Source organism: Somniosus microcephalus, chromosome 11 (assembly GCF_052327205.1).
Source record: "Somniosus microcephalus isolate GS21.2 chromosome 11, FLI_Smic_1.0, whole genome shotgun sequence".
Classification (NCBI taxonomy): Eukaryota; Metazoa; Chordata; class Chondrichthyes; order Squaliformes; family Somniosidae; genus Somniosus; species Somniosus microcephalus.
The window spans coordinates 132423218-132434265 of record NC_140997.1 but is presented as its reverse complement, the minus strand read 5'-3'; the positions used below and the strand labels follow the sequence as shown (position 1 = coordinate 132434265).

General features: G+C 54.7%; 1 protein-coding gene across 1 annotated transcript; it reads left to right on the top strand.

Moving 5' to 3' along the window:
• The first annotated feature begins 6855 nt into the window (after positions 1–6855).
• Positions 6856–9928, top strand: rbm15b (RNA binding motif protein 15B). The gene has a single exon (XM_086001263.1). It carries the CDS (start codon positions 7063–7065, stop codon positions 9619–9621), a length of 2559 nt encoding a protein of 852 aa, XP_085857389.1. The 5' UTR covers positions 6856–7062; the 3' UTR covers positions 9622–9928.
• Positions 9929–11048: the final 1120 nt, after the last annotated feature.

Below are 11048 nucleotides of genomic sequence, written 5' to 3'. Positions count from 1 at the left end.
CACCGTCCGACGTCCAAAAGACGCGATAGGCGGTCCCCTCGTGGAGGACGACGAACGCCCCGTCGGTGTCCTCCTCCCGCGCCAGCTGGATAAACAGCTGGCGCCGGAAGGAGAAGACGTGGCGAAGGCTGGCCTCCCGGAAGCCGAGCGGGATGGGTGTGATCCCCGACCTCACCTCCCCAAGTTAACGTAAATGGGGAAGGAGGAGCTCACCAGGAACATAGGGCGGGACGTTGGAAATGACGATCCTCTGCGCGGTGGCCTCGAGAGGATCCACCGGCAGGAAGGTCCCGCCCACGATGAGCCCCTTGGTGATGGCCAGGGACACCGCCCGCTCCGACCCCAGGAAGAACACAGCCTTCCCATACATTTTTGAGGCCGCGACGATGGCTGAGGGGCCGACAACCCCAGCCATGGCTTTAACGCAGGCCTCAATGGTCATAGTGGGGTGAGTGTAGCTCTTCACCCCAAGCTTTTTTGTTATTAATCTGAATGGTGACGGGGCAGCAGAAGCAGCGGGAGCAGCTGTGGCTGTGGCTGCCACTCCCGCATAAGTCCTGGCTTGCCCCGCCACCAGCGAAGATGCAGTCGCCATTCTGGGGTGCTTTTATAAGGGCTACACTCACCCCAAGTCACAGGCCTGAATGTTTTAATGGCCTCAGGTATTTTTTTTCGGTCCTCTGTTGAGCAGAGGGAGCTGCTTAAATTGAAGGCACACCTCTCCCCCTTATTGATTGAAATTGGGAGAGGGGCCTTCTCCCCTCTGCTCAATAGGCAATTAATAAAAAGTGATGAAAATGAGGTGCCTCAGAGAAATAGGCAGAGAGAGACAAAGAGAGAGAGAGAGAGGCGGGTGGGAAGGAGGGAGGCCGCAAGGGCAGTGTTGCCACTCAGGATGGTGGGTGGGTTTTGGCAGGGGTGCACTCTCCGATGGGATTTAAAAGTCTTTGGTGGTGGTGGTCTTCTGGCAGGGGGAGAAGATGTCTTCACCTGGGAAAACTGGAGATGCCCAGGCTCAGTCCTGCAGCAGGTCTTAACGACGCAATTAATGGAATTAAATTAAAGACTTCACCGAGGCAGCTCCAGCTCTCCCAGGCCAGGCAATAGAAAGGGGTGCTTATTAGTGGTGTGCGTGGCCTAGCTTTTAACAAGAGACACACACACACACACTACACCCCTTGATGATCCGGCCTTGTTTCTTCTTTTCTCCCCCCACCTAAAATACAAAGTCTTTGGGAGAGTGCCCCAAATAACACCCACCTGTAGATGTTCAGAAGAGATGATTTTGTTCTTCCCTCCTTCCAAACAGTTGGTGGTTTCTCTCCCCTCTCTCCCTCTCCTGAAGTGGAGGCCAATTTGGGGAGGCAGTAATGGAAAGGCCTCTCCCCTGGTTGGTGTTGTTGCTGGCCTCCTTTCTCCTTCTCCTCCTCTGTCCTATCTCTCCAGGCACCTCAGTTGCTGTGATGATGGTGGAGGAGGTGGAGGTCTATTGTTCTCCTCCTCTTCCTGGTCAGGAGACCACCACTTTCCACTCTCCACTCTCTTGGTTTGGCTGCTCCTTCTCCTCCTGCTGACTGAGACAGCCAGAAATGCACTGAAGACTCTTAGTGATTGAGGCTCAGGGCTGAACTGGGAAACACTTTGCTCTGCAGGGTTTATATACCGGTGTGGTCACCACCGGTACTACAATGTACAGGAGCCATCAAAAAGTAGTCCATCACCTTAAGGTATCCTCTTAAGGTGGTACAGGTTACATACACTACACCCAGCTCAACCCCTGGGAGGAAGGCGTCCTGGAGATTGCCGGGGCTGACCGCGAAGCGGAAGTTGGGGAAGGACAGACATGAGCATCCCCGCAAGCTGGTGACAGAATAGTTTTCCCTCTCTCTCATTGGCATTGCATGAGTCGCTGATAATGATTCTGAAGCTGCATCATATGGACTTATGATCATCTGCAAAATGCAATGTGCATGTAACCTTGGCATCACATCTCTAACTTTTTCCTTGACTCCCCCACAGGACCATCGAGAGCCCCCGTCCCCACTCTGCAGGAGGAAGAGCCTGAGCTGCCAGACTCCTCAGAGGAATCTGCAACCTCTGAGGGCGCAGCGTCAGCAGAAATAAGCGCACCCAGCACCAGCGCAGACACTCACACATCGGTGGGACCTTCGGGACATAGAGTAGAGTTATCACCTGGTGTATCACAGCTCACAAGTGAGCATCAGCAGATTGTGGAGACAGGGAAAGCAGTGGAGAGTCCTCGTTGGTGGGCGCAGGACTCTGCCAGCTCGGCTCAGCTGCATGTCGACCTTATGCCACTGAATCCATCTGTAAGATCAGAGGTGATGGAACTCCAGGCACAGATGCAGGAGTCTCTGGCAGGTTTTGTCTCCAGGGTCGCTGCGAGTGTGTAATGAATGGAGGAGTCCATAGCAAACATGAGCAGAGCCTTTGTGGAGTCAGTGGCGCATGAACGCATCAACACGGAAAGGATGGCTACCTACGTGGAAATGATTGCTGCCTCCGTGGTAAGGCTGGCTACGGTAGCGGAGAGGAGGGCTACGGCCATGGAGGAGGTTAGTCGTCAGGGTATGGAAAACATGGTGAGTGTTCAGAAAAGAATGACATCTCTTGAGGAGTGATGGGCATCTATTGAACAGAGAAACCAAACCTTCATGGAAGTCCTTCTGAGTAGGACTGCCATTGCAGATACAGGTCCCCATGGCCCCCCTGATGTGCAGCAAGCTGCTCTCAAGCCACTTGCAGGCACTGAGGGGGATCTGACCCATGAGAGGGAGGCTGATGGCAGACCTCAAGGAAGTGGGGGCTCCTCTCCAAGCGCTCACACTTCCATGCCACTGCAGAGCCCTCGGTCAGAGCCCCGCCAGAGTCCACACCCAATGGAGATAGACGTCTCAGCTCCTGCACTGCCGCAGGAGCAGCAGACTGCTGACGAGCCCTCACAGGCTCGCCACCCCAGAGGACGCCCATCAAAGGTGTCGAGACAGGAGCAGCAGGAAAGTGAGCAAGAGGCCTCCACATCTGCTGAAGCCACAGGGGAACCACTACGTAGGAGCACGCGTAAGAGGAAAATAAAGCACAAATATTCACAAGGGTAGTCACTTGGGTGAAATGCTGTGTATTTTGGAAAAATGCCATCAGTTGTGTGTGTTTCATAAAAATTCTGATGGCAACTGCTGCAGTTCTGGCGTGTGTCATTTTGCGAATGGGGCTTTCACATTGAGGGCTTAGGATTACTTGCAGTTGTCAGGATGCTGGTCAAATAGCTCGGAATCCGCAGGGTTTGGCCATTGTCAATGCTCAGGTAAGAAGCTGCAAGGCAAAAGAGCTTGATTAACTAGGCTAAGCAAATCTGGTCAGGATGAGTGCATTCCTTGCATCCCGGGCAGCAATGTTCTCATGTAATGCTGCCGCTGGTTGATGGGCCTCTGCAGGATGCTCGTTCTTGCCCTCCTCCTCCTCTTCCTCCTCCTCCTCATCATCATCATCATCTGAGGAGGGTATGAGAGGAGCCACTTGGTCCTCAGGAATCTGCAAGCCATGGCGCTGTGCCATGTTGTGAAGTGCACAGCAAACCACGACGATTTTGGAGACCCTGGCTACTGAGTACTGTAGGGCTCCACCTGATCTATCCAGGCATCTGAAGTACATCTTCAGCAAGCCGATGGTTTGCTCGATTATGGATCTGGTGGAAATGTGGCTGGAGTTGTAGCGCTCCTCAGCTTCGTTGGCTGGCCTCCTCAATGGCGTCATTAGCCAAGTCCTCAGGGGATAGCCCTTGTCTCCAAGTAGCCATCCGTGAAGTTGGTCTGACAGACTGAATAGTGGAGGCACACTAGACTGGCGCAGTATGAAGGAGTCACGGCAACTGCCAGGGTACTTGGCACAAACATGCAAAATCTCCTTCTTGTGGCCACACACCAGCTGAATGTTAAGGGAGTGGAAGCTCTTGCGGTTGACAAAAATACCTGGATTGCGATGGGGTGCCCTAACGGCCACATGTGTGCAGTCAATGATGCCCTGCACCCTTGGAAAGTCTGCCAGATGAGCTAATCCAGCCGCTCGCGCCGTCACATTTACGCGATCCCTGGTGAAATGGATGTGATTGTGCACGAGGGCAAAGAGGGCATCAGTTACCCACGTGATGCAAATGTGTGCGGCCGACTGGGAGATGCCGCTGATGTCTGCTGCTGATCCCTGGAATGAGCCTGAGGCAAAAAAGGTGGTGACTTTGATGGCCACTGTTAAGGAAGTCTACCTGGTCCTCTGGGCTGCAGGTCTTGCTGTATCATTGCGCAGATGTCAGTCACCACCTGTCGCGAAAGTTGGAGCCGCCTTTGGCACTGCTGTTCAGTCATGTTGAGGTAGCTGACCCTGTGTCTGTAGACCCTGTTTGGGGGGGTAGCTCCTGCGCCGACGGGCTTCCATGCACTGGCCCCTCCTGGCCTGTGCTGCCTCAGGTGGGTGAGCAGCAGCCTGTCGCTCCTGCTGCTGCTGCTGTTGTGCCTGGTTCTGCTGCTGCCGCGCCTGGTGCTGGAGGTCCTCTAATGCCAAGAAGGGAAGGAAGAAAAGGCCTCCCATGCTTCTGGTAGATGCCTCAGTTGAGGAAGCGCTGAGTGAGGGTGGCGAGAGGGGTCTCGCAGGAGGTCACACTGGCGAAGTGTGTGAGGCTACAACCTTCCACAGGTGTGGCTAGGCCTGGTAAAAGTTCCCCCAGACCTGAGACAACAAAGTCCTGCCACCTGCAAATGATGACTGATCAAATATCCTCTTTAATGTTGGACCTGCAGCTGATAGTCAACAAGCCAAGAGTGTTCACGCCAGGTTTCACAGGCATCATCCCCACCAGGTGTGTTTTACGTGGGAAAAGGGTTAAACAGGCAAGGGCCTGTTAAAATGGGATTATGAAGGCTAATTAGTGCTGTTTAAGGGCCCTAAAGACCAGTCCCGCCAGTTGCAGGCGGGACTGATTCGGGTTCATCAGACACACCTAGGTTAAAATGGCGTGGAGGTGGGAACCAGGCGGGGGGGGGGGTCGCGACCCCCAGGTTTCGCGATTTTAACCCCCCGCCCGCCTCAAAGCCCGCCTCACGGCCCAATGAAAATCAAGGCCATTACATCTAGTTCCCTCGTCTAGATCATCATTTATATATACGTATTGTGAATAGCTGGGGTCCTAGCACCGATCCCTGCGGTACACCACTAGTCACTGCCTGCCACTCGGAAAACGACCCGTTTATTCCAACTCTTTGCTTCCTGTCTGCCAACCAGTTCTCTATCCAAGACAGTACCTTACCCCCAATCCCATGTGCCTTAACTTTGCACGCTAATCTCTTTTGCGGGACCTTATCGAAAGCCTTCTGAAAGTCCAAATACACCACATCCACTTGTTCTCCCTTATCTATTCTACCAGTTACATCCTCAAAAAATTCCAGTAGATTAGTCAAGCATGATTTACCTTTTGTAAATCCATGCTGACTTTGTCCGATCCTGTCACTGCTTTCCAAGTGCTCTGCTATTACATCTTTTATAATGGACTCTAGCATTTTCCCCACTACCGATGTCAGACTTACCAGTCTTTAATTCCCCGTTTTCTCTCTACCACCTTTTTGAATAGTGGGGTTACATTAGCTACCCTCCAATCCATGGAAACTGTTCCAGTCTATCGAATTTTGGAAGATGACCAGCAAAGCATCTACTATTTCTAGGGCCACTTCCTTAAGTACCCTAGGATGTAGACTATCAGGCCCTGGGGATTTATCAGCCTTCAATCCCGTCAATTTCCCTAACACCATTTCCCTACAAATACTGATTTCATTCAATTCCTCCCTCTCATTAGACCCTATGTTCCCCGACATCTCTGGGAGGTTATTTGTGTCCTCCTTTGTGTAGACAGGTTGTGTATGCTATGTCGCTGTTTATATTTATATAGCGCCTTTATGTAGTAAAACATCCCAAGGCGCTTCACAGGAGTATTACAAGATAAAAATTTGACACCGAGCCACATATGTAGAAATTTGGGCAAATGAGGTCAAAGAGATAGGTTTTAAGGAGCGCTTTGAAGTAGTGAGGTGGAGAGGTTTAGGGAGGGAATTCCAGAGCTTAGGGCCTAGGCAACAGACGGCACAGCCACCAATGGTGGAGCAATTAAAATCAGGGATGCTCAAGATGCCAGAATTAGAGGAGCGCAGATATCTCGGAGGGTTGTAGGGCTGGAGGAGATTATAGAAGGTGCGGGTGAGGCCATGGAGGGATTTGAAAACAAGGTTGAGAATTTTTAAATCGAGGCGTTGCCAGACCGGCAGCCAATGTGGATCAGCGAGCACAGGGGTGATGGGCGAAAGGGACTTGGTGTGAGTTAGGATACCGGCTGCAGAGTTCTGGATGACCTCAAGTTTACGGAGGGTGGAACGTTGGCCAATGATCCCACATGCTTTTTAACAGCCTTTTCAACTTGTCCTGCCACCCTCAAAGACTGGTGTGCGTGAATCCCCTTATGGCGGAGAGGCAGGAGGGTCAGCGCTCTGTGAGCCAGGGCTCGGGGACACTCCGGCTCCTCAGCCTGCTTTGAGGCCGGCGCAGTGACGTCGCGTTCCGCCGCCGGCACGCTGGAACGTGAGGGGCAGCGAGGCTGATGACATCAACAGAATCTGCGTGCCTCTGACGTCACCGCGCAGTCCTGCCGCCCGAGGTGGGCAAGAAGCGGTGACGATGAGCGCAGAGTGGGGGAGGGGAGGCGGCGCGCATTCTTTCGGCGGAGAGGGGTTCCTCTGACAATATGGCGGCCGGGGAGTTTGGCTTCTGAGCGGCGGAGCCTTTGTGCGGGGGTCTGTGCCGAGGCCCTTCTTCTTTTCAGCTGGGCTTTCCGGTTGGGCTGTCGGCCGCTGAGTAATAGCGGAGCCGGCCTGGTTTCCCGGGGGGACCGGGGGGGGGGGGTGGGGGGAAGGAGAGGGAAGGCTGGCGGCCTAGCGCGGGCGCGGGGTGAGGAGAAGCCTGAGAGCCGGCGGGAGGAGGGAAGGTGGCGGCGGCCGGGCGCCGGCGATGAAGAGACAGAGCGAGCGTGACTCGAGCCCCAGCTCGGCCCCGGGCAGCGGGCCCGGTGGCAGGTCGGCCAAGAGGCCCCGGGAGCGGGAGAGCCGGGGTGGGCGTGAGGATTGCGACGGGGCCCGAGGAGGAGGAGGCGGCAACTACCATAAGGCTGGACTTAGCACCAAACACCCGGGCCGCAGTAGAAGTAGGAGCCGGGACAGGCCAGGGGGAGGTGGTGGAGGAGGGGGGGAGAAATCCAACAGTAACAGCCGCAGGGAGGAGAGGGGGGACCACCACCATCACCATCACCACCATGAGCCTGCCAGCTCTGCCAGGCTGCCCTCCGCTAGGACCAGCTCTGCCCAGAAGAACAAGGGCGACAATAGCAGGCCTGCCGGCCTGGAGTACAAGACCCTGGTGGTCAGCAACCTGGGCTCGCAGCTGACTGACGAGGCGGTGGAGGACGGCCTCTTCCACGAGTTCAAGAAGTTTGGTGAGGTGAGCGTCAACGCCACCCACACTCCCGAGGGGGGCCGGCTGGCCTATGTGCACTTCCGGCACCACGAGGACGCGAAGGAGGCGCGGCACGCCAAGGGCCGGCTGGTGCTCTACGACCGGCCCCTCAAAATTGAACCGGTGTACCCCAAGAGGAGGAGCTGCACCCCGCCAGAGGTCAACTACGTGCCCATTCACGCCGGGTACCAGTATCGGCAGCGCTCTTTGTCGCCGGGGGCCTGCGCTCTCCGAGAGCAGAGGACAAGACACACCAATTATCCCATTGAGGCGGTACCGCTGCCGAGAGAGCGGGAGCGGTCGCTAGATTATTATGGACTGTACGACGAGCGGGGGCGCGCTTACAGCTACCCCGTGCAGGAGGACGATTTGATGCCCGAGGATGACAAACGGGCCACCCGGAATTTGTTTATCGGCAACTTGGACCACAACATCTCGGAGAGCGACTTGAGACGTGCTTTTGAGAAGTACGGCATCATCGAGGAGGTAGTCATCAAACGCCCTCCCAGGGGCCAAGGAGGTGCCTATGGGTTCTTAAAATTTCAGAATTTGGACATGGCGCACCGAGCCAAGGTGGCAATGTCAGGCCGGATGATCGGCAGGAACCATGTTAAAATTGGATATGGCAAAGCGAACCCAACGACTCGTTTGTGGGTGGGTGGGCTGGGGCCCCTGACCTCGCTGGCCGCCCTGGCCAGGGAGTTTGACCGGTTTGGCAGCATTCGCACCATTGACTATGTTAAAGGCGACAGCTTTGCTTACATACAGTATGAGAGCTTGGATGCCGCGCAGGCCGCTTGCGCCCAGATGCGGGGCTTTCCTCTTGGGGGGCCTGACCGGCGGCTGAGGGTCGACTTTGCCAAGGTGGAGGATGCGCGCTACCAGCAGCCTTACCCGCAGGTGCCGCTGCCAGTGCACTACGAGCTGCTGGCGGACGGCTACGGCCGGCACCGGAGCCTGGAGCGCGAAGCCCGGGGGGCACGCGACCGGACCCCGCCGTTGCCCCTGTACCACGAGCGGGAGAGGAACTACTCTGACGGCGACTGGAGCAGCCCGGCCAAGGCCCTCGACCGCCGCAACAATGCTGATAGCTACGTCGCCTCTGTCCGCAGCCGGGACCGCTGGCCGACCGAGCGGGAGAACGACCGCGGCACCGCCAAGCCGTGGGAGGAGCGGCGGAAGCGCCGGAGCCTCTCCAACGACCGCACCCGGCCCGTCCACTCGCCCTACGAGGAGCGGGTGCGGGCCAAGCCTCGGGGCTCGTTGGAGCCGAGCCCGGACAAGAGGAACCGGGATGCCCGCGGGACGGACGGCGCAACTGATAAGGAGCAGGCCGTCTCTGTTCCCCCGGAAGACCGGCGCCCACCTGTCGAGGACAAGGCGCTCTCCGACGCCCATGAGCCCCTGCAGCTGAAAAAGAAAGACAGTGAGCGCAATCACAGAACTAGTGAGATTGAGCCCGAGACTAAAGCCAGTGTTGAGGCTCCAAAACCAGAGACCAAGAAGCCGGCCAACTTGCTGGAGTTTGCCCAGGCACTGACGCTTGCCTGGAATGGCGTCCTTGTGCTCAAAAACAGCTGCTTTCCGACGAACATGTTCACGCTCGAAGGTGACGCTGCCATCACCCATTCCCTCCTCAAGGACTCCGCCACGGGCACCCGGGTGTCTCAGCTGAAGATCGCGCAGCGTCTCCGCCTCGACCAGCCCAAGTTGGACGAGGTAACCCGGCGCATCAAGCAGGGCAGCCCCGACGGCTATGCCGTGCTGCTGGCCGTTCAGTCCTCCCAGGGGGCTGAGGGGGGCGACGGGGCCGCGGCGGTGGAGCCCGGCCTCCAGCAACGGCTCCTGCGGAATCTGGTGTCGTACTTGAAGCAGAAGCAGGCGGCGGGGGTGATCAGTTTGCCCGTCGGCGGAGCGAAGGACAAGGACAACGCGGGCATGCTGTACGCCTTCCCTCCCTGCGTCTTTTCCCAGCAGTTCCTACAGACAGCCATGAGGACATTGGGGAAAGTGGATGAAGAGCATTTGATTGTGGTAATAGTACGGGACTCTGTCTGAGAGAGAGACTGCTTCACCTGGAATAAAGTGTAACTCTTGTTGGGACTGCCAATTCAGTTCAAGTGTCTTTGGGACAATGATTGCTAAACCAAACAAATGTGTGTCTGCACCAGAACTTTTAGTTGTCTAATTCTGTAGTCTGTTTTTACCATTTACCATAATAGCCCTTTTATTCCTTCCAAGTGGAATTTTAGGCCAGTGCTGAACTTTGACCTTTCATTTGTTTGGTTTTTTTAAAAAAAAATATTGGTTGTATGAAGAAAGTTCTGAATTGTCAGTAAAGCTGCGTCTAACGTTGTATTTTTAATTCTGTTCTGTCCTTGGCTTTTTTTTCACACTTTCGACAGTTAAAATTGCAGAGTGAGAGTGTGACCAATATTGCCCCACAGTGCTCTGAAGTCCATTGTTGCTACTTAATGACAGCAGTTGATGGGCACGAGACAATATAAAAGTGTGGGTTTGATTCATTCATGAGTCTCCAGTAAATTGCAGCGTGCAAACAGCGAACCAAGGTAAAGGATTCTGGAAGGAATTTATTTTTCGGCAAAAGGAATTCAGGGGTGTAATATATTTCAGTTTTTCAAGAATATGTCTTGTACTGGTTTCTCTTTTGGGTGATCTGTATCTGAAGCCTTTTGTGCTCCTCGGAACCTCCAAGTTTCTCTGCACCCTTTCCACTTCCCTGTGCGTTTATGTCTCCATTTCCATTTTTTTTGTGAATTATGACTCGTGTTTTTCTCTACCTCTGCCCTATTTTGTGCCCAATTTTTCTCTTCCACCCTGTCTTCCTTCCCATATGAGGTTGCTGCACCTGTCTTCCTACTTTTTCCCTCTCTCTACCCCCTCCACTAGTACATATTTGCCTGTCTTTGTTTAAACCTACATTCACCTTCAAGCAAGTGCCTCTCTCCTCCACACCAGTGAGCTTCTCTGCCTTCCTCCTTATGTGTCCTTTACCTTCTGTGTATAGCGCGCTCTCTATCCCCCCCTTCTATGTGTTATCTCCATCTCCGCTCTATGTCTGTCTCCTTGCTATACATTTCTCCCTCTGCATGTCATTCTTGCTCTTTGGAGTGTCGGCTCTTTTCATTTGCATCTCTCTCCTCGCCTCTGCCTATTGCTGTCTGTCTACCTGCGCATGTATTTTTTGTCTGCTTTTCTTTCTTCGTTCCGCTCACCACACCCCCTCCTTGCATTGGGGTCTCTTCTCTTCCCCCCCCCCCCCCACCGTGCCTGTGTCACTTCTCGTGCGTCTCTCACCCTATGTGTATGTGTCTTCATGTATGTCTCTTCTCTCTGCATTGTCACGCCATGTGTGTGACTCTCCCCACTGCGTGCCTGTCTCTCGTCTTCAGTGTCTCATCCCTCTGTTGCTCTCCCCTCTGGGTATCTGTTTCTCGCTCTCCCCTCAGTTTTGAGTTTCTCTT

Excerpts from the sequence above, each read along its gene's own strand:
- rbm15b (XM_086001263.1), top strand. The coding sequence starts at position 7,063 with ATGAAGAGACAGAGCGAGCGTGACTCGAGCCCCAGCTCGGCCCCGGGC.